This window comes from Schistocerca gregaria, chromosome 3 (assembly GCF_023897955.1).
Source record: "Schistocerca gregaria isolate iqSchGreg1 chromosome 3, iqSchGreg1.2, whole genome shotgun sequence".
NCBI lineage: Eukaryota > Metazoa > Arthropoda > Insecta > Orthoptera > Acrididae > Schistocerca > Schistocerca gregaria.
The window spans coordinates 182,356,610-182,381,312 of NC_064922.1; the positions used below are offsets into that span (position 1 = coordinate 182,356,610).

Genomic DNA, 24,703 nt, shown 5'->3' on the forward strand with positions numbered 1-24,703 from the left:
CTACTCATTGGCTGAATTTTTAGATATAAATTAAGGGAGGGAAAAAAAACTAACTTAAGCATTAGTGTCATGCAATATTTTGTGTAATGTAATATCTTGTACAGACAGCTTTCATTAACCTGACACGTTCCACATCATTACGAAGTGTCGTATTCATGATCTATGGAACAAGTATTAATCTAATCTAATCTACAGCAACATTATAGATATTAGTTGTCTGCCCTACTACTCTCTGGATTATCAGTAAACTCTGCTCGACAAGATTCATATACCCATATCCAAATGTATAAGAATTTTGATCAGTGTTACTTAGATTCCAGAAATTATGAAACAACTTCTCCTGTGGACCTGCAGGTATAATACTGAAGCATTTTCTCGCATAGGCCCCTTTTTTGAACCTTATGATTTTGCTCTTTTCATTACACCCTTGTAATTACTGTGCTCTTTACCACTGTTTAGTGTCTTCTTCTCAACTTCTTTGCGGTAGCTTTCACTGATTTTCACACTTTCATCAATGTTTCCCATTTCTACATTCGCCATGTTAACTATTTCTATTCCATACTGAATGTACCAACTGAATGCTTCATACACTCTCATCTTGGTTGCTAACGTGATTAATATTACATATTACGTAACAATTATATTTTGTGTTTACCCTTTTGTTAATTCCATTATAATCTACCTCTGCCCTCCAAACATTTCCAAATTACGGTTATTGTTTCTCATTTGGTACAGTGTTGGCTATCCTGCTACTTAGCTATTCAATTTCTTTCCTCTTGAGGGAAGCTGGAGTGTAGCGAAAGGTTAGCCCATTTTTGTTGTTACAGAAATCATAATCTAGTGAAATGCAAGAAATTATCTTTGTTGTATTACATACTAATGTGATATTTAGGGGTGAGACCAATGTCAATTTTGATAGTTCCCATACCCAGCAACAGATGGCATGGCAGCACGTATCTCTAAGTTTGTACATTTGAGGATTAGCCCATTTTTCCACATGTGTTCATTCCTTCTCTTGCCTTCAATGTTCTCCTTGATTATAAACTGAAGAAAGTGATACCTTCCATTTCATATCACATGACCTAAGTAAGCTGTTTTCTTACATTTGATTGTGGTTAGCAATTCTCAGTCTTTTTACTATTCTAAAGATTTGTTCTCCTTACTGTCCCAGGAATTTTAAGGATTCTTTGATATAATCTCAAATGGTTCTAACTTGTCCATAGGGTTTACTTTCAACATCGAACTTTCCATGCCGTACATGCTCTTTGTAAATCTAATTCTGAGATTAAGATCAAAGTCAGCGCTTGTAAGCACTTTGTTCAATTTCATGGATGCACTGCAGGCCTTCTCTGTTCTACATCCGATTTCCATGTCAGACGACCAGTTTTCACATAACTACACCCCTAAGTAGTTGAATCTATTCTCCCTTCCTACGGGGTGATTGTTATGCATTAGGTCTACATTTTAATGTTCATTTGAACTGCAAGTGACTATCATAAATTTTGTCTTTTTGGTGCTGATACTGAGACCCACATTCGTACTGTGTTCTCCAACTCTAGTAGGAAGGCCTTGTAGGTCATTCAGAGTATCAGCAATGAAGACCGTGTCATCTTCATATCTTATGTTGTTAATCCATACCCCATTCACTTTGATATCTATCTCTCAGTCTTCAAGCATCCCTTGGAATATATGTTCTGATTACAGGCTAGAGAAGAATGGTGACAGCACACATCCCTGTCCAACTCCTCTACATATTCTTTGTGCTTCTGTCATTTGACTGCCCATTTTAACCTCAGTTGTTTGATTCCAATAGAGATTTTCTATGCAGCAAATATCTTTTCTGTCTGTGTCAGGTCTTCACAAAATTTGTTCAAGTTTATACTGTTCCACTCTGTCAAATGCTTTTTCGTAATCTAGGAAGCACAGCATTTCATCTTTCCTCTTATCATTGTACTTCTGAACCCATACTTGAATCGTGATTCCCTTATATGTAAACCTCATCTAAATCCAAACTGAGAAGATCCCATATCTCTTTCATACTTTTGTAGTGATTCTATATTGAATAATCTTGAGAAATATCTTTAGAGTATGACTTATTAGTCTAATTAGTCTGTAATCTCCACATTTCATTGCAATGCTTTTCTTGAGCAATGGGATGAAGTGTGACATCAGCCATTTGTCAGGAAATTTACCCATATTATAAATATGATTAAATTACTTTTGGGGGAACCGAGGTGTTGTTATCATCTAATGGTTTCAGCACTTCAACTGGTATTTGATCTGGACCCACTGCATTCCTAACTTTTGCCATTCCTGTTGCTCTTCTAATTTTGACAGTTTTGATTACAGCACCTGAAAGACCCTCTTAGATTAAATTAGATTAGATTGTTTTCATTCCTGAAACCAAAAAAAATGAGATGTTTCTCATGGGCATGGAACATGTCAGAAAGTATAACATAAAACATTTGAATATAGTACTTACTATCTGATCATTTTTCAGGAAATTGTCAAAATAGGTGATTACAATATTTCCAGAATTAACACACTATTGGAATGAAACATTCTTATGCACTATTAATAAATTTATCATACACAAAATACCTAATCTTGACTGTTGTGATCAAATGCTGTCAAAACTGAAATCTAACAGACATTTTTACTTAAGCTGGCTTAGCAGTCTCTGTTAAGATATTCATCTCTAGCGTAGGAGTAACATACCAAAAAGTCTTTCTGAAACCAAGTTTTTAATGATTGCTAGCAATTTATTGAAAATGTGTGTTCCTGAATATTGGACCCCTTTATGGGCCAAGGTAAGTGATTTTAGGTCTTTATGTAGATTGTTCTTATTCTTAGTATTGGTACTATGTATTGAGCTGTTGGTTGTAAATAGATATACATTACTTGCAACAAATTTCATTAAGGAATAAATATACTGAGAAGCACTGGTTAGAATACAAAGTTCCTTGAATAGGTTTCTACATGGTGTTCTTGAATTTACACCACAAATGATTCTTATCACATGCTTTTGCTTGGTTTGACGAGTTAACCCAGAATATAATCCCATGACATAATAGAATGAAAGTAAGCAAAGTATGCAAGTTTTTTTTTTATATTTATATCTCTTACATCTGACATCATTGTCACTGCAAATACAGAGTTGTTACGCACTTAAGCAATTCTGTGGTATGCCCTTCCCAACTGAATTTATTATCAAGTTGTAACCCCAAAAATTTAACACTCTCAACCTCTTTGATCTGCATGTCTTCTTATTTTATATACATGCTGGAAGGAAGTCTCTTACAGGTTCTGAATGGCATATAGTGGGTCTTCTCAAAGTTTAATGACACTATTAGTTTTAAACCATTCATTGTTGTCAGCGAAAATTTGATTAGCAGCTATTTCTAAATCTGTACTTGACTCGTTACTTACTTCAATTCCTTCTTTTTCTATTCCAGGTCTTTCATCTACATACAGGTTGTCGATATAGTCCTCCCAGATTGCTGATTGTCCGTGCTATTTCTCCTTGGTCATTTTCTATATTTGATATTTTGTTATATGCCAGCCATTTCCTTTATCTTCTTGTGCGGGCTGAAGTATTCATGTATTTGCTGCTGTCGTTCCAACTCTTCACATTGTTGTTTCAGCCAGTTATTTTTCGCTGCCGTTATCTCCTTTCTTGTGACTTTCTGTGTGTCCCTACATTTGTCCATGTTTCTTTCATTTCTACCCTTTCTTCTTATTTCAAATAATGCCAAAATTTCATCTGTCATCCAACTTTTCTTTCATGTTTTCTGCTTGTAACCTATTTCACTCACCACAACATCTGTCATAATTTTTTCCAGTTCCTCCCATACGCCATTTATATGTACTCTGTCTTCTAGTTGTGGTTTGACTGACCTATTTTTTCCCTGATTTTTGTGGTTACTCTGCTTTTGATACCTTCATCTTCAAGTCAGCTGTTTTCTACAGGGTGATTCATGAAGATATGCAAATATCTTAGTATGTTATTCTACTAGTAAAACTAAAGAAAAAAGTTCATATAAACATAGGTCCGCAAATGTTTAAGCTATGGAGTTATGGCTAGTAAAACATTTTTCCTGAAATTTAGCAGCTTCACTAATGTGAAGCCATCGCAGAACTGTACGAGGTTAAAGTAAAGCAAGATTTCCATTTATTTTGTTTTTATTGGTATGGTGAATCTAATAAAACATGTCCCAGATGTGTATCTGCACTAGTTTTCCACCCAGAGGAACAAAGATTATTATACAAGTAAATTTGTTTACTTTCCATTAAGAATGAAGAAACATTTATTTCATTCTTGGCCATCATTGTTTGTCATTTCCTGACCTTGTAAACGAGTTAGTTTTCTGTATTGTTCAATGAAAGAACATAATATCGTGTATTTGAGTGGTACCACATAGTAACTTTTAGTTTGTAGATTATTTATGAAACAGGGATTCCTTTCATTTTTTGTGCCCAAAACTTTCTGGCTGAATTATGGCTTGTAAAATTCTTTTCATTATTATTCTTCAGAGAACATTTACAGTTGCCAAACATCCCTTCAACAAAATATAACAGTTCAAAGTCATCAGAGATTCATGCTCTGTCTGCACGAAGTCAGGCATGGAGTCAAACAAGTTGTCTATACACTGATAAGCCAAAACATTATGTCCACTACCAATTGCGATGTTGGATGCCGACTGATGGTGTTGCGGGCAAATGACACTATAATGAAATTGTGCAAGTGTAGCAGACACGGATGGGGGATCATCCTACTGAAGATAAGGTCTGCAAATGGGGGGATCCATTGGGATAAGTGACTTTGACAAAGGGCAGACTATTATTATTATGTAAAGTCTGTGAACAAGTATTTCAAAAATGGCAAAGCTAGTCGATAGTTCATGTACTAGCGTCGTGAGCATCTACTGAAAGAGTTAGACAGTGGAACTACCACTAGGCGCTAAGACAGTTGCCTGATTTGTAAAGTAGCACAACACTGGTGCATGCACGAGTGTTTCGAAACACACCATTCTTCGTACATTGTTGAATATGCAGCTCGGCAGCAGGCCACCCCTGCATGTTCACATATTAGCTCTTCGGGTGAATAACATTTTTGCTACACTAGGTTGACAGTCGTCTCCACAAAGGCTGTCACTGAGGTGAATGGCAGCTTAATACATGCAGCGTGCCACAGATGGAGGCTGGTGGGAGCAGTATTGTGCTATGGGAGACTTTCTTCAGTGCATGGATGGGACCTGAGGTAGTATTCTAAGACACAGCTGAGAACCAGTTGCATCCCTTCATGCGTTATGTCTCCCACAGTCGCGATGTCATCTTTCAGCAATGTAACTGTCCATGTCTTGGAGCCAGAACTGCGCTGCAGTAGTTTGAGGACAATTATAGTAAACTCACGTTGATGTCTCAGTGACCACATTCACCTGACGTAAACCCTATGGAACCAATCTGGGTCGCTATCAGGTACCATCACCGCATACACAAATCTGTGGCCATTATTTATACAAATTACCTGACATGTGAGTAGACATCTAATGCCACATACCTCCGCAAACCTACCGGCAATTGTCTGGTAAGCAGAATCAGTGATATATTACATCCCAAAGACAAACGAGCTGTTAAGCAGGTGGTGGCAATGTTTTGGCTCATCAATGTATCTTGGCCGATATTGCTTTGAGTAACAAACTTTACCAACATCATTTGGGAACACTTCAAATGTTTACATAAAATTTAATCAAATCCATGATCGCCAAGCAGTGAGACCTAGGTGAGCAGATAAGGAAATGACCACATTTCTTCTGCAATTTTTTTCATATTTTCACTGCAGCCATTTCATTTCAGTTGCTATTTATTTCATTTGTAGATGACATATTGCTGTGTTCCTTCCTCTTCCTTCTTTCTATGGTCTGTTTCTTCTGTCACCTACATTTTTTTTTTCACACTTGCCTCTTGTTATGCCTACATTAGTTGGTCCAACTCCAGTTATTTACCTTTTTTTAGATATATCCATTTCTCATCAACGAAACTAGCTGCTGTAGTATTCATTATCACAGTACTTACAGCCCCAGAAGAACTAATGCCCTTGTTCATCCCACACTATTTGAATATCCAACTTTAATGTGCACAGATTCTTCCCAACAGTTTTGTTAAACTTCAGCATGTTCTTCCTCACTATGATCTGTACATGTACCCACTTCTAGGTACAACTTAAATCTGATTTTTTTTTTTATCTTAGAAACAGTTTCAATAATGGTGTAATCTAGATGATAGTATCCACCTGTGTGCCTCCTGCCCATTTCCAAGCATATCTCCTCCTCTTGTGATCTTCAAACAATGCATTTGCTATTATTAGCTAAAATTATACTAGAACTACCTTGTTAAGTCTTTCTGTCTCATTCCTATTGTCATGCCCATAGTCTCCCATAATTCTGCCTTCTGTTTCTTCCTCTCTTACATTATTCAACCACCATGATTATTTTTGTCTCTCTTTAGATACTGAATTACCTTTAGATTTAACAGAAACTCTTTGCCATCCCTACCAGTCACACTCGCATCTACATTGAACTTCAGTGTTTTATTGCTAAACTATTTGTAACTTCCTTACTCATCATGATTTATACTCCAACATTAGTTTCTGATGCCACTAACATTACCCTATATTCATGTGACCAGATATCCTCACCTTCAGTCCATTACACATTTCCATTTACATCTGCATCAGTCCTCTACAATTCCCATTTAAGTACCTGGCAGAGTGTTCTTCGACATCTTCATACTATTTCTCTACAGTTCTAATATCTAAATGCGTGTGGGACACATGAACACTTAAAACTTTCTGTACAAGTTCCGATTTCTTCACTAACTGTATCTAAGTTAAGCCTTTAAATTTCCCTTTTTCAGAACTTCTAGTTTCTCAGCAAAATGCTGACTTTCCTTATTCTAAATGACAGAATGCTACACTTTTACTGCTTTTCAGTACGGTAGTAATCTAAATCTATTACCAATGTACAAATCAACATATGTTTTCGATTAGAGACATGTCCTCAAGATTAACTCTTTAGTGCAGCAGTTTCCTCAGTTTACAGTATTCCCATACCACTAACCAATGCCAATTATTCAGTCTTTCAACGGCTCGAGAAAACAGCTTCCTAGCACACGCGCAAACGCAAGTACACGAGCAAACGCAAGTACACGAGCAAACGCAAGTACACGAGCAAACGCAAGTACACGAGCAAACGCAAGTACACGAGCAAACGCAAGTACACGAGCAAACGCAAGCACACGAGCAAACGCAAGCACACGAGCAAACGCAAGCACACGAGCAAACGCAAGCACACGAGCAAACGCAAGCACACGAGCAAAGGCAAGCACACGAGCAAAGGCAAGCACACGAGCAAAGGCAAGCACACGCGCAAACGCAAGCACACGCGCAAACGCAAGCACACGCGCAAACGCAAGCACACGCGCAAACGCAAGCACACGCGCAAACGCAAGCACACGCGCAAACGCAAGCACACGCGCAAACGCAAGCACACGCGCAAACGCAAGCACACGCGCAAACGCAAGCACACGCGCAAACGCAAGCACACGCGCAAACGCAAGCACACGCGCAAACGCAAGCACACGCGCAAACGCAAGCACACGCGCAAACGCAAGCACACGCGCAAACGCAAGCACACGCGCAAACGCAAGCACACGCGCAAACGCAAGCACACGCGCAAACGCAAGCGCAACTTGCACACATGTCTGCAGTCTCAGAGAGCTGAAAGTACACTGCAAGAAGCAGCACCAGTGCATAATGGGAGTGGCAACTGGGTGGGGGTAAGGAGGCGGCAGGGGTGGGGTGGAGAGGGGGAGAGAAAATATGTTGGGAGTGGCGGACAGTGAAGTGTTGCAGTTTGGACAGAGGGGAGAAGAGAAGGTGCGGAGGGGGAGGGGGGAGTAAGTTCATGGTATTAGGTTGAAGGTGTTGGTCTACGAGAGCAGAGATTCTCTCAGTGGGGGCAAAAGAACCTGCCACAACGGGGCATCCTGGGTGGTTGGGTTTATGAACTTCAGGAAGCATGTAGAAGGTGGGAGGTGTGAGTACGGGGAGTAGTAGGGGTAAGTAGAGAGAGGCACTCTGGGGAGAGGTTCTGGGATGGGCCTAAGAATTTGGGTAGTGACTGGAGATCCTGCTGGATTGCTGGAATGGGATCACTGTGGCATGGTTTGTAGGTGGAAGTATCTGACAGCTGATGGAGTCCTCCTGCCACATAATCTTTGACATTCAAAACTACAGTGGTGCAGCCTTTGTCTGCAGGTAGGGTTACAAGATTGGGATCAGTTTGTAGATGGTGGACTGCCATTCTTTCTGCAGATGTAAGGTTAGTATGCACGCTGATGGATTTGGGGATGATGGTGAGGCAAGGTTCAAGGATAAGAAGTTCTGGAAAGTTAACAGGGGTGGTTTGGAGGCAGTAGTTGGATGGAGCGAACTGAGTTAGGCAAGGTTCAATGTAGGTCTTTGGTCGAGTCTGATTGGTCGGGTTGGTGGCAAAAAAATGTTTCCACTGTAGGGACCGGGAGAAGGAGAGAAAGTCTTTAACTAGTCCTGCATGGTTGAACTTGGGAGTGGGGCAAAACGTGAGACCTTTGGAAAGGACATATTTCTGTGGGACTAAGGCTTCTGGAGGAAAGGTTCATGATTGTGTTGTGTGTCTGTTTAGGTTTTGATTTCTGTGTGGCGGTGGGAGTGAGTTTCGGAGGGTGGGGTAAGTGTAGTAGTACTGCAACACAAGGTTTGTCAGCTATGAGGGGGCATGGGCGAGGTTTGGAGGTGGTTGTAGAAGTGATGGACAGTGGTACTCCGAAGCGGGAGAGCTTTTTGAGGTGGCGTTGTGCATGTTGCTCAAGTTCCTGCAGGGCAAGAGTTTCAGTGCGTGTTATGGGTTCCAGCAATTTGGGATTACATAGTGTGAGAATTTTGCGGATGGAGAGAATGTACTGCAAGGAGGACTGGTCTTGGTTGATATGGTTTTTGCAGGACTATGTTGGTGAGGGCTAAGGATTGGCAGAATCTGAACAGGTAGAGGTCATTGTGGAAGGAGGGGGTGGCAACCAGAGATGGGTAATTTGATGGTAAGGCCATTAGGGGGGATTTCATGAGCCAAACAACAATGCAGTAACAGTATGTGGGACTGGGATCTGACAAGGGATAAGGAAACTTTTCTGTATTGACGCAGATGGAAGGAGCAAGGATCCATGGTGGTGCAAAAAATGCGAAATAATATGTAAGAAAGTAGAATTATGTCCAAAAAATTATACACAAATACACCCAAACGAGTGTGAAAACCCCTGCTCTCAATCCCTTACCTCATGGCTCATACCCCCGTAATAGACCTGTACTATACATCCTCCTATCACCACCTACTCCAGTCCTGTCACTAACATTACCTATCACATTGATGAATGGCAGGGCTACCTATGAAACCAGTCATGTGATCTACAAGCTAAGCTGCAATCACTGTGCTGCATTTTATGTAGGTACGACAACCAACAAGCTGTCTGTCTGCATGAATGGCCACCGACAAACTGTAGCCAAAAAGCAAGTGGACCACCCTGTAGCTGAATACGCTGCCAAACATGATACCCCTCATCTCAATGACTGCTTCACAGCCTGTGCCATATGGATCCTTCCCACCAACACCAGCTTTTCTGAATTGCGCAGATGAGAACTTTCCCTGCAATACACCCTACGTTCCTGTAACCCTCCTGGCCTCAACCTTCGTTAGTCACTGTCCTCACCCATCCAGCCCCCTCCTTGTTCCCATGCCAGCACTACACAGCCGTCATTTCACCGTTCACTGCCACACCCAGTCTTTTAATTTTTTATATTTTTATCTTTATTCTTATTTTTATTTCTCTCCTTTCCGCTACTTACTTCCCCCCCCCCCCCCCCTCCCCTCCCCTCCGCACCTTCTCTTCTACCCTCTGTCCAAAATGCAACACTTTACTTCACTGTCCAACACTCCCACCATACTATCCCTCCCCCTCCCCCTCCCCGCCCCAGCCTCCTCCTTACCAGCACCCAGTCGCCACTCCCATTATGCACTGGCGCTGCTGCTCGCAATGTAGCTTCAACTCTCTGAGACTGCAGACATGTGTGCAAGTTGCGCCTGCACTTGCACGCTCATGTATGTGTGTCCACTGCTGACAAAGGCCTCAATGGCCAAAAGCTATGATTGTGTGAATCTCTTTATTGTGCCTATCGCGATTCAGCGTCTCCGCTATATGGTCAGTAGCTACTTTCCTTCTCTCATACATTTAAGTCAAATATTTTCCCCTGCCACCAATTTGTTTCCTCTATTTAAACAAAACTTATTTCACCTTTATTGACACAGAATTACGGGTATTCATAAGTACTTTTGAGGTTACAGAATACAACTGCATGAAAACAAGACATGCAGAAAAATGAAATCTTTCAGCGGATAGAGTATCTCTCTAAGTTTTGATTTGTAATATCTGTCTTGGCATAGTTGCAGAGTGCATCAATAAGAATGAGGATATTCAGAATGTGGAGTCAAATTGTCCATTCCACATTATTGCATCAGATTAGTTCGTGCTGCCATTTCATCTACCCGGGCACATGAGCAGTGACTACAACATACAACATCCAAGTACTGATATTTGCTGTTTCATAGTCTTTGCATCACATGTAATGTGAGTTGAAAATATTGAGAGATGCTCTATCCATTGATGTATGGGTATTTTCTGGACGTCTTTAGTTTTCACAGTGTCTTCTGAAACTCTTGAGATCTTTATGAATAATATCTCAAGAGTTTCAAGAACTGTGACCACCTAACGACGTCCAGAAAATACCACCATCAATGGCTAGAGCCATCTCTCAATATTTTCAACCTCAACATTACATGTGATGCCAAAGATATGAACAGCAAAATCTCAGTACTTGGATGTTGTATGTTGTAGTCACTGCCATGTGCCCGGGTAGATGACTAATGGCAGCACGAACCTAATCTGATGCAATAATGTGGAATGGACAATTTGATCCACATTCTGCCTATCCTCATTCTTATTGATGCACTCTGCAACTATGCCACGACAGATATTACACAATCAAAACTTAGAGAGATACTCTATCGCTGAAAGATTTCATTTTTTTGCTATGGTTGAAGATTTTATTGAACTGAGATTCAAGCTTGCCAACATCCACATCATCCATCATCATACTGCATTGGAGGAATAGGTATATCAGCTGCCAGCTCTCTTCATATAGTAGTGGTGCAGTAATTCATCATTTTGGGGTTGATTACTTTTGCTCGGTGCCAGGCTGTGTTTGACGTAGTAACATACAGCACCAACAAATCAAATATATGCCAAAAGAAAAGAAACAATTATTACACTTGAGATGAGTGTAGACAGGTAGGAGAAATTTTATGAACGAGTACCAGAATCATGAAAATTGATATAAAATGACAGAAAATCCAGGGCGAACTAATGACAGTTACTTAAGATAGATGACTATACCTCACTTAAGTAATCACAGCGATGTAGTCTTCCAGTTGTCATAGAATGTGGGCTGTAGCATGGTATGTATGGAAGTGTGTGGATTAAGTCATCTTAGTATATTAAAGTAGGAACTACAGAGCAGGCAATGTATGACACAACCAGTCCCAACATACTAATTTTTTTCATTCTGAATGTGCAATTTAAACAAATTAATCTTTGAGTATTAGTTATTTATTCACAGACAGTAGAATATCTACAACATTTACAAGCAGTCAATAAAACCCACTTCCAAGCGATTTAATAGAATGGGCATATGACTAACAGTCTCATACAAAAACATGAAGCTTTAAGGATGAGAAAAGAAGACACACCAATAATACTGTACACAGTATCAGCTAGGAAAAAGTCACATCTAAAGAATGTGAAATATTAAAAACAATGTCACTCAAAAATTTTTCCTTTGCCGGGAAAATTCTCTGACTTAATTGTATATAATCTTCACAATAATATGAAATGACTTAGGGACTCTGTAACAAGTCACATATATTCTGCTATCTATATGCATATTACACGAATTTAACAACAGAGCAATTCTATACTGTTCTTCACTGACTTGTTCCACATTATGAAACATAACATTTGACTTAATGCAAAAAGTATATTGTTAAAAATAACTTAGAATTCAAGCTAATGCTGTCAATTTTGAGTGCATCTTTTTGAGCTTCTGTGAACAATACTCAAAAATGTGCTTCCAATTCTTATCCTATTGTAAAGTTTCATACTCTGGATCCTATCTTTCTTGTTTACTGCTGTGTATACTTTCTGTAACTACTCTCAAAATTCTGTTTGATACGTTATCCAAGGAATTTATTCAACATGAGAATGTGCACAAAATGAAAGAAGAATATTGCCTGAAGCAATGACAAAATGGACACCAAATGCACTGTTCAATAGGAAGTACACCAATTTGTTTCCTCCTTTATATAGAGCTAGTTTTAACGAATGTGTTTAAGACTTTTCCACCACAAAGAAAGAGAGCATCACGACACACTCATCACTTGAAATAACTCTGATAATAGAGTGTTTTCAAGTTTCCTTATATTTACACATTATTCATATTTCTGCAGGAACTTCTCGTGGAAGGCCTTGAATTTGTCCATCATGCTCTTCAGTTTATCAGGCTGTGGCAAAATAGTAGTTCTGAAAAAGAGAAAGCGTTAGTTATCCTTTCAACAATTTCTGAGGACGGACACACACACACACACACACACACACACACACACACACACACACACACACACACACACACACACACACACACAGAGAGAGAGAGAGAGAGAGAGAGAGAGAGAGAGAGAGAGAGAGAGAGAGAGAGAGAGAGAGAGAGAGAGAGAGAGAGAGAGAGAGAGAGAGAGAATTTCATGGAATAATCTGCAAATTCAGCCAGACAGGTGCAACTGAGTTAAGTAGTCTGATAGAAATTGTCAAATGCTTAAAGCTGTATTTCGTTCATTAAGCATGTTCCACTGATTCCATCAATGAGAATCTTCAGGGATATGCAATAAGTTAAGGTACACATTATCGAAAGACAAAGACCTCATAGAAACTTAGTGTGTACTGTATTTACAAGGAACTATCATTATACCACTTATTGCTATTCTTGATTATGCCATAAATTTAATCGAATAAATTAATAAGAAAGCTGCTACTTTGAAAAAGGCTACTACCACCTCTGTTTTACTGTGTAACTGCTGTTTACCTGCTTTTACTAGCTAATTACTTTATTACAATGGTATTTTCCAATTTTTCTTTCTTACATCTCTCAATACAGATGCCTATTTATAGAACATTATTATTTGTCATACAGCTTTACTGTAACCATTGCTACTTGGCATGTAACTAAGAGGCCATTCAGATAATTTGTAGGAAGAGTGGCTATGGACGTATGTTTTTACTTTTTTTTTTGATTGGTTGAGATTCCAAATTTCTTGCTTTATGTTAGACAAGATCTTATTTGTTGTACATTTTAACACCACAACACATAACTCAATTCTTAAACACGGAAAAGGAGACAAAGTCCAAACGAAAACTGTATACAGTTCACAGATCAGCTGAAACTGATTTTTACAATCAATGACAAAAACAACTTCAGGATGTATATGTGGACAAGGAAAAAAAATTCGCAGGTTTTTCCCGGATCTCCCAGTTAAAAATACACTTTTTCAGCTTTAATTGACAGTATACTTTCCCTCAGAACTGTAAAATTTGTCAATCATTTGATTCATTATCGTTTTATACAGCGGCTTATTATTTCCCGGCACTTTAGAAAACGAAACACGGGGAAAAACACGTTTTGGATGTTCTTTGATGTGCAGCAACATGTACACTGCATATTTTCGTATTATGAAAGTATAAAGTCGCACTTCACTGAACACCACATGTTACTTTCACAAGCACTGAAATCTAGATAGCTCTGTCATGTTATCTTGCCAGCCAATAACGGCAGATATTCAAAGCACAGGACAAGTGATGTAATCAGTCAATAGCAACATCACTGTTAAGTAGCGCAAACACATGAACAGAAAAAGTTAATGGTTTAAATTAATATACATAGAGTTGCTACAAGAAAAGAAAAGCTTTCATATATACTATTTGTCTCCAAGATTCATAAGCCAAAAGAGAAGCTAATCTTCACATATAATGTGTATCTTTTTTGCATGTTTTACACTTTAAGATACATACACTAATGTACCAGTAAAATGTTTAACACTGACATAAATCTCTGAACTTCTGGGCTTGAAATTCTTCTGAATGGCTTGTCACCAGAGTTCACTTTTAAATGAGAGTCAAACACTCTGTGACTTGAGAAATTCATCGTACATTCTTGCACATAGTTCATCTTGCATGAAAGGAAATTTTACTTCGAAAGTAACACTTTTCAAACCACAATTCATATTATTTTCCCACAATCTGTTAGGAACAGATTTGTTCCAGCAGTTGCCAGAGAGTGCGAGATAAAAGGCATCACCACACTTGCACAGCTACAATGACCTAGGAAGCCTGTATGTTCCTATATGTAAAACATTAAACAATCTAAAATTATGTCATAAAAGAAACAAGACATCAGAGGATACCATAAGGGCATTTCTTGAACCATACTGAATTGAATAATTCGCCTTAAAGTGCACATTTGTATATACAGACTCCCAATGAAGTAGGCCTCGATGTTAAGCTTTTCAGTGAGGTTTTTGGGATGTAAATTTTCTTGGAGAACCAGTACTGTATCACCTAATGTTTGTTTGTTTATTATGGCATAATGCCATACATGTTAGAAGACAAAAATGTGCACTTGATATGCGGGAAACAGTTGAAACCAGCCAACAGTGTGGAACTAAACACTTTGTTTCAAATAAATTGGCTGCCTCAGCAGAAAAGATAAATAAAAGTAATTTCTTTAGGAGAGCGACAAAAATAACTTCATTGTTCTGCAAGGCAATTAATGCTTGACTGCCAGAAAGGTGGAAATAAACTGAAATCCGAAAATAATTATGTGAATGTATTTTAATGCACTTGGTAGCTCCTAACCACAGAAATCACTTTTTCTTTATTTGACATGAGAGCAGTAAACTAAGAGGAAACAGAAAAGGCGTTTGAGGTAGTACATAAAAAGACACTCAAAAATTTGCTCATTTTGTAGTGCACATCTTTCTCAAGATGTCTGAAGCATAAAACATAACTTTGAGGAAATGTAAGAAGCATTGTTAGGTCTTATGTGTGACAAAGTGCAGTGCCACACCTGTTCACACAGCATTCTTCTACCGCACGTCACTGTATTTCACACTGTGGAACTCAAATGTGTATATTTTGGAATGGATGCCATCAAACTATATTCAGGATAGTGGAAATTAAAAAATTAAAAGTCTTGTGGTGCCTCTCCTGCTCCCAGTTGGCCGGTTTGACATCCTGCCCCCCCCCCCCCCCCCCCCCTCTCTCTCTCTCTCTCTCTCTCTCTCTCTCTCTCTCTCTCTCTCTCTCTCTCTCTCTCTCTCTCTCTCCTCCCCCACCCCTTTTTATGGGATTATTTGTAACCAGAAGAACAAGAACTCTAGAAACTTTGAACACACTATTACTTATTAGCTAATAACTTGCTGTTCTGTGTGACATAAAATTAAATATATAATACTTAAAACCAATATAGACAATAAACAAGCCAAACAGTACACATTTATTCAGTCCTTAGCTCCTAGCACTTTTTTCCTGTCTAATCTTGCTACAGTTTCACATGGGGTGCTTCCTTTCTGCGAAAGAATATATTACCTCATCAAAATTCCTCAAACGTTTTGCAACATGAAAACTGAAATGTCGTCGTCTAATACTGAAAAAGCTGTTAATACAAATAGTACCCAAGACTGGTGTGGTTTCTTGATCTGATTATGTCTATTTTGTCACTGTCTACTAGATAAAAGAAAATAGGCCTTATTGATTGGCGACTCCATAGAGTGCTATGTGCACAATGACCATATGATAAATTAGAAGGAAGGTCAGTGTTGGCATAATTTTGATGATTTATTAACAGCAAAACTGATTTTTGACCACATAATGATGATCTTCAGTGCTTTAGCATACAAGTTAAAGCTCGTAAGCACTGGTGTCTAGTTATGATCAGTAACAGAAGCTATGATATGATACAATCGTTTCATAGCTTCTGTTACTGATAACTAGACACCAGTGCCTACGAGCTGTAACGTTTACACTGAAGCACTGAAGATCATCATTATGTGAAAAATCAATTTTGCTGTTAATAAATCATCAAAATTACGGCCAAAGCTGACCTTCCTTCTAAAATAGGCCTTTCTAATATTGCAGCAATTGTACACACACCAAATAAGTGAGACTGTTTTGGTAATAATGGTCATTTTTACAATATGACAGAATATAATTCGCGAAGTACCTATATGAAATGCCTATTTAGCCTACTACAAGCAAAAAGGTTTATGATAGGAAAGTTTCAGATTTCATGCATATGCTCCACTTTCACAAGCATCAGATCGAAAAGTAATAGTACAACATTTTTGAATAAATTTGGAATAGTCATATTCTTCCATAATTTGTGTGATGTGTCCGTTTATTCTCCTTCCTGATTCTAACAAACAATATTATCATTAATTCTGTAACTATTCCTCCCGCTGACAAAACTCACTCTCCGGTTAGCTCTACTAACCGTGACAGAATCACCAATTTAGTCATCCTGCGATTATTCTCCCATTAGGCGTTATTACATGTTTGTACAAAGCATTTTCCTTGCTACTCCCAGAATAGACTTAAGTGGCTGCTAGCCAGGAACTGCACAACTTGCCATTTCTAGGTAGTGAACTGGCCAAAAATTTTCTGTAAAATTTCATTGTCTTGGGTACACTAAGAAGATAATATGTAATCTTTCTTGCCTGTTATTCATTTATTTCCACTCTATTAGTCTGACTCTACAGACTTCACTACTAATTATAACAATGCTGATAATGATCAGAAATGTTATAATTAGTAGTGAAGTATACCCAATCAATCACACACAACCAGCAGTTGGCATTCACCCATTCGGCTTTATTCCGCCCAGCTTCGCTTTGTGAAACAAGGTTTTTTCCTCACTGTTCCACCGGATGTACAGCATTATCTTTTGTGGAAGCACATACGTTCTTGTACGGGGAGTGCTACCTTGTTTGGGAGTCTAACCATTCATTTGTTTTTCTTATTTAACATGAAGACACCATTTCTTGTCACCATTACTCATACAGGTTAGGACTGGTCAGTGTTGTTCACGACCAATTGATGACTTGCAAGCAGAGATTTACATTTGACCATCTCTTGATTTTTGTGATTTTGGCTTAGAGCATGTTGCACACATACACCCAAGTTTTGAAACTTCCCCACTGCACGCAAATACAGATGGTGGAATGATCGCAGTTCATCACATCTGCCAGTTCTTGAGTACATAAATATGGATCATTGTTGATTAATGCATTTAAATGATCTTCATCAAACCCTGAAGGTTTTCCTGAACACGAAGAGTAACTAATGTCAAAACAATCATCCTTAATATGAGAAAACTATTTTCTTGCTGCACTCTGTCCAATGGCATTACTTCCATACACAGTGCAAATGTTTCCAACTGCCTCTGCTGCCATCATCCCTCTACTGAGCTCAAATACAAGAATATGTTTGAATTGTTCCGACTTCTCCACTTGACACTCCATTTTCTAGCCTCCAAGCTCCACTCACTATCTCCAAATGACAATATGTAAACTGAAGTAGGAACAGTGAACAGTAAAAAATGATAATCTATCAATAAACGCATAGCAACTGGAACACCAACACTTTTTCTCATACATGCAGGAGCTAAAATTTACACCTTGAGGCTGCATTCTTTGTAACATGTGCATTGACTGAAGAAAATAATTGATCATGTTGGCAATTTAATGGACACAGCGAGACAAATTTGCTGTGAATAATACAGCAGGTAAGCTTTATAAAACAAAATAAATAAATAAAAATAAATGATTCCAAAATCTGAGCATCCTCAGGCAATAAGTGCAGACAAAATGCTTTTCTGCCTCTAGTGGTTGTTATTAAAGCAATTGTTTAACTGAAATATCAGTGAGGAAACACCTGTAATCCCACCAGACGTACTGATGGCTCAACAGATACAATTACGCACATGTTCAGCAAGGTCACTATGTGCAGCATGAAGCAATACATATGCTGGCACCAGGTCACATGGGTAAACGAGATGAAAAAGTTAATGACTGCTGTGTACTGTCTGACCTCACTTGTCTCAGCTCACCAATATGTAATACATGCACTCCTGTGGACTTTTTTTTATGACAACTTAGTGATACATAGCTATTTTATGGTCACTGATTTGGAATCTCTTATTTCCTACTGCCACTTATCAGTTTTCCATTCCAACGGGCACATATGTTTTGTGAGCAAACCGATTGCATGCACATCCATCAAGAGAGTGGTTTGTATTCGAGTGGACCCCAACACAGGTACCCTGAGAGCGTTCTCTAACTCTAACATTTGAGTATTTCAATAAATCTGCTGAGTACTTTAATGGATAAGAGTTATCAATCTCCCGAAGTCTTTGATTCAGTTTAGTTTAAGAAGAGTTACGATCTGTTATACTGAGTGATTTATTTGCACTTAATTGCTCAATAAAACCTGTATAACTGAAGAGGAGTTGCACTAAAAACACTGGGTTTCAGAAGCTCACACTGGAAAGAATCTAAGTTTAAATTCATTGCTAATGAATGAGAAAAATATATTTTGTTTACTAATTTTGGTAAGTGCAGATAAACTGTAGTGCACATAACAACAGTACAGTAAGTGCATTAATGGGAGACCTGCAGGGCACATTTAGTGATTAAATTTTGAAATTAAAGGATAGCACCTCCTTATGATTAGAATACAGAAGTGCCCATGTTCCACGTATATGTATACTCTTGTTTTACATAACTGGTTCCCTGCACTGCTGCAGGGAAGCTTTCTATAAATTTGGGGAGGGAATATAGTTGTGAGAAGATTATAAATATGTGAAATTATAAGCCATAACTGTTGACCAATTCTTACATTCAGGAAAAATGTTAGATGTTAGTACCATTGACATGCGACATGCTGCCAAAAGTGTATCCAAGTACTTGGAAGGAAAGCAACTGAAAGGGTTGCCCTGGCCAGGGAATAGCCCTGATATGGAGCCAACTGAAAATTTGTGGGCTATTGTGAAATGGAGGGTAAGGACATTTACAATAACAACTAAACAAGATATAATGGAGAAACTAGAGGAAATGTGGTATAATGACAATGATATTAAAATGTCATGTGAAAAATGTGTGGGTATGCACCAGTTTTCTTTTGTCTGATTTTACTTTTTCTGCATCGGTCTGTCACTCAGCACCACCACTACATGATGAGTAGCACTCTGTCCATTTCATACTGTCAGCACCCCATCCCAGATTTTGCATTGTTCAGTATGTCATGAGATACACAAGTTTTGATCCAATAGATACAAAGAGTAAGTTTAAAGCTTATGTAAAGTTTTTAGGCCCAAGTTTTCAAGCCGAATTTATCTGTCCGACGCATGAAGTACTGTCACTCAGCTTATGTACATGAATATATAAATGTGTGAATTGGAAGGCTTTCATACTTAGCTATTTTTGTGATACCTTTCACACTGGCAGATGAACACTGTAGTGTCATTATATTTCACAAAAATTGTGGTAAATGTGAAGGGTAATAATGTAAGTCTTCTGCTTTAGGCAGCTACTAATGACATTGGTCAGTACTATTTCTGCTTCAGTCCACAGATGAATAAACAAAAGGTTAAGAGAGAAGGGGGGGGGGGAGGGGGTGGAACAGGGGGAGTGGATGGTGGTGTGCCCGAAGAGGTTAAGTTGAGAACTATGTCAGATGTAAGGAAGTATTGCAGTTCAGAAACTAGGATCAGTCAAGAGGATCTATATAGCCTGTACGGTCTGGTAGGAGCAGTTTTTTGTACTGGTTCATTCTCTCAGTCAGTTTACTGGTGTATGAACATCATAAAAAACCTGTTTGTTCATGGCCCACATGTGGTTTTTGATACTCTAGGATTTACCAGTGCTAGGGTTGCAACAGGTGGTAATGGAAAGGTGCATGCAGCAAGCTTTAACTGGGAATGATTGCAAAAGTGGGAATCTTGGGGTACCACTCTTCCTCCCCCTTCAACTTCGCTGGCAGAAGAAGGAGCTTAAGCTTGCAAATTTCTTTTTACGTCCGTTCTCCTGCTGCCAGGTGGTGAGCAGATGTTTTTTATCTATGCAGTTATATTAGGTGTCATTTCTGGATTATACAGAGGTGTCTGGACACACTATCAGATAGTGTACCTACAGCATTGATTTCTTTTTTCCATCGCAGTGGAAGTTCCTTGTGGTAGTGATGAAAGAAAAAAAGTTCTTTACTTTACTTGGGCTTAGCAATGAATTAGAAGAATGTAATTTTTTAAAGATAAGAGCTGACCTATTTTTGTACTACACTGGAAGTCCTGCACCATTTCTTAACACTTAATTGTTTTCGTAGTTCACAAAATGAAATTTCTAGAAAATGAAAAGATTTTATTTATACGCAACAAAACTAGTTTCTACTACCACCACAAAGAACTATCACCACAACAAAAAACAGCCACTCACCTCAGATACAGTATAAGCTAAATATAATTTCAAATGTGAACAGACATACAACAATGACCGGGTCATTTCACAACTGATAATGGTGCTAATCGTTCCTAGTAAATAGCATTAATAATAGTGGCTGTTACCATCTTTACTTTTTCATTTTAATTAACTAATACTTGCACAGGAAGTAAATTTCTGGCAAAATACCGTCTCTTAATTATATGTAGCCACTTTCACAAATCTCACTCCAGTTCCAGACCTGCCACTTCCAAGGGCATATGGGAAGTACTGATTTCACATGTACTATTATGCTACTTATTTAATAGCTGGTTGCATCAGTAAACCCACTACATTTCTAATCATTTGTAACAGTCAACATACAGAGGTTCACATTTTTTAATCCCAGTGTCCAATGTGTCAGTGCTTCCTAGCATAATGAACACACAAGAATACAGGTACCAGACATTTTCAATGTGTAAGTCAATATATGAGATTATTAACAACAAACATGACAAAGCAACTTAATTTTTTTGTGTTCTATAAATGGCTTCGAAGACATGCACAGCAGTGTGTTCACAAGACAATGACCAAGACAATGAAGTCTCTTCTAAATCCAGTCTTCTTCATAGTTGCTTATTGACTGGCAATAAACGCCTTACGTAGTTAGTTCCATGAACCACTATTTCCAGCAAATACTCTCATTCGAAGCACAGTTTAAAAATATTTAGATTAAATTACAATAGTTTTACATAAATTTTTATCTACCAATTGTCATTAATGTAATGTGATGAAAGCATCAAACAATCTCTCTCTATAAAGCCACACCCTCTATGTCAGTACCTACTAAGGTCAGCATCTCTAACTATATATTTTTATAATGTTACCTTTAGTGTGACTTGACACTGTCGTAGGATGTTGTGAATCATTTGTGATTTGTTTAGAAGGGACCAGAAAATTTAGCGTCTACTTTTGGCAAAATTCGCATTTATTTTTTTCTTTTTGTTTGTAAATGATTAGATGCTCTAATGTAAAAGGTTGGCATGCTACATGAGTGAGGGCAAACGAAGCCATAGTTCTTGGCAATTGTCTGTTAAAAAAGTGCTGATTGGGAACTTTTTTACTTCATTATTTGCTTTTGCAAAAACTTCAATGTCTTTTTGTTGTAAAACACCCTTTGTTTTCTTCATTTGGCAGTATTTAAGCTTTCAGGAATGATTGTTCTGTTGAAAAGCAGCAGGTTTTTCCCCTGCCAGTGAACTGAATATGCCACCGAATAAAGGTGTTCCTGGACATTACTTGTCTTTTCCTGTCCAATTCGATGATTACAATATCTGCGGAGTATGATTTTTGACCTCTCATGGGCATTCATAGCTGTGTGTTTCTTGCATGACAATGCTACAGATTGAATGACAAGGTACTTAGTTATTGTATGTTTGGTTCTACTTCTATGCTATTTTTACAATAGGAAAAGGATTTCGGCACAGTTAAAAGATTTAGTTTTCCGGTTGCCACAGTGTAGAATGCGGGCACTACAGGTTGTAGTGGCACATGGTCATGAGCGTAAACAAACTAGAATTTTGATCACCAGGTGGGAGAGGAGTGGTGCAGGGAAATAAGTGCTGCCACCCTTTAGCAGGGCAGCAGCATACAGCAGGACTGACATGCTGTTACAGGGATTGTCGATCTCTTCTGGTGTTGTAAGACTGATAATTTAAATTCATGATGGGCAAGGATTAGTCAGTCACCTCATTTATTTCAAAATAATAAAAGAAAACAATGAGCAACACACAACACATGACATTCAGGGACAGCTACCAAGCAATCACTTGTTGAGGTTAGCAGAGTATTGTTAACAATGTAGCTCAGCCTGACCTCTAGCAGTATTCGATGCAGCCACACATCAAAGCATGTTCCAGCTAATTTGCTATGTTAAAAGTGTCCACATTATACCATCTTTTGAGCTTTAGCTAACAAAACAATGCTCTTTTTCTTTATTGTAAAATGCTAGGTCCCACACCTGAAAACTACTCTACTGCATTATGCAGCATATATCTCTGAGAGACCATTCAACTGTCCAGAGCTGACATGGTGCCAGATCACTGAGCTAACTGATGTATCATTGCATTCATACACTTCATTTTGCAAACAAGTTCTTAAGCAAATTATCTTTCCAAATTGGATAACACCAGATGATGTACAACTGAACTATAACTGAAAACTGGTTAAATTTTTGATAGTTATATACAGAAAATTAACTACTTTAAGTTATCTCTGATAAAATAGTTCATATGGATACAAGTCGTTACAAAATAGGGTCTCAAGTAATTTTGCATTTTGAGGCAGAATTTGCATCATTTCATACTTGTCACAAAATGCAAAATTTTTCTGGTCCCTAGGCGTAACTTGCAACAAGGTGCTTTTTGAATTTGACACTATTTACATACATAGATGGAGGTATTACAGGAACACTGGTCTTGCACAACATTCAGCTAGACACTAAGGTCTACATGCAAGATATAATATTCCTCTAATACTGTATGTTAATAAGCCTGCATTCATGTGAATGAATTTAAGTGACTGGTTCGATATTATACCAGAAAAATTGCCAATAATTAACAAACCATATGACAATATTAAATCACATCAAAAAATAATGTTACCAAAATATGAACACATGGAGGTACTGACATTACGAGGTACTGACATAACGAGGTACTGACATAACGAGGTACTGACATAGGATACATGCCTTAGAGAGAAAGAGACCACCAATTAACATTACAATTGTAGTATGAAGATTATGAACTCTTTACAGATATTACAAGAAACAGTAGATCATTTATTACTATGTGGGTATTATCTCTCATCAGAGCTTAATATACATTTTTGTAGCTCTCTTGCAGTGTGATATTGCCCTCAAATGTTAGCTTTTCAAAAGTAATGCACTGTGCAGGTCATTTAACCAGTCTGAGGGTTTCCACAAATTTGTTATTTCTGTATTTTATCCACTCAAATTTTCACCAGCAATGTTCGAGTACAATTCATTGTGGCCTATGTGCCGAGGAAGACTGTCACCTCAGCAGAAATTGTTCACTGAATCACAAGCCCCTGTGCCTCAGTTTTTGAGCAGTCAACACGGAGTGTGGGAGAAAAATCACATGTTGGCTGAATAACACAGCTGGCACATTTGCCCAAGAAAGGACACACTGGTTTTGGCCTGTAACTATACGTGATGTGTACCATCTCTTGTCTCTCTCTATATTTATCCAGACATTGTTCCAACTTTAAAAACTACCAACTCAGCCAACCATCTTGACTAATGGGTCTAGCATTCTCACTTGGATGTGCCCAATTCTATTCCTTCAGGATAAGAATAGTTTCAAACTCCTTCGTTTATTTTAATGAGCCCCTTTACAGGCCCACATGCCTGATGGCCCTGACAGAGACCTACTGACATAAATTTTAGGCATTTCTGAAGCGGCAATATTTGGCACGAGCTAGACATCACAAGCTAACTAGGGCCAGTAAGAAGTCGTTTCGTGTCAGGTTGGGAAGATGTCTGAAAATGTTACTACACTTTTGTAGAATATTGTGATTTTGGCTAAATGTGTTCTTGGGCCAACAGGTTCCTGTTGCATGTCACACACCTCAAGTTAACTGGATATGCAAGATCCGATGTAGATTTTGTAGAATCACTGTACGACACCAGCACTTTTGATTGACTAGCACAGGTGGTTAGCTGAATAAAATTCTACCAGAAAAGGAGTGATATTTCCTACTGGGGCAAGATGCCCACCTCTGTCAGTGGACAACCAGGAAAGATTTAAAGAGTTTTGCCGGGCATGTTGGCTCAGTTTTGTGCTATCCCTATGTCCTAGTGTCAGACAAGAAGAGGAATGAAGTGGCCCTTGAGAAGGCAGAGGCCCGAGTTGTGAGTGTGTTTATCAAGGGAATAAAAACACTCGTCAGCAGAAATAAAA

At 38.5% G+C, this 24,703-nt stretch overlaps 2 protein-coding genes across 2 annotated transcripts in view; one reads left to right on the forward strand and one right to left on the reverse strand.

Annotated features, from left to right (window-relative positions):
• Positions 1-11,260, forward strand: part of LOC126355301 (arginine/serine-rich coiled-coil protein 2-like) — a 62,920-nt gene extending 51,660 nt beyond the window's left edge. The window contains exons 2-3 of the mRNA XM_050005592.1: positions 7,168-7,702; positions 11,190-11,260. Coding sequence (XP_049861549.1) covers positions 7,168-7,702; positions 11,190-11,260 — 606 coding nt within the window. The remainder of the gene's footprint in view (positions 1-7,167; positions 7,703-11,189) is intronic.
• Positions 11,261-11,736: 476 nt separating this feature from the next.
• Positions 11,737-24,703, reverse strand: part of LOC126356367 (alanine aminotransferase 1-like) — a 70,959-nt gene continuing 57,992 nt past the window's right edge. The window contains exon 12 of the mRNA XM_050007354.1: positions 11,737-12,723. Within this exon, the coding sequence (XP_049863311.1) occupies positions 12,633-12,723 (91 nt within the window). The 3' untranslated portion in view covers positions 11,737-12,632. The remainder of the gene's footprint in view (positions 12,724-24,703) is intronic.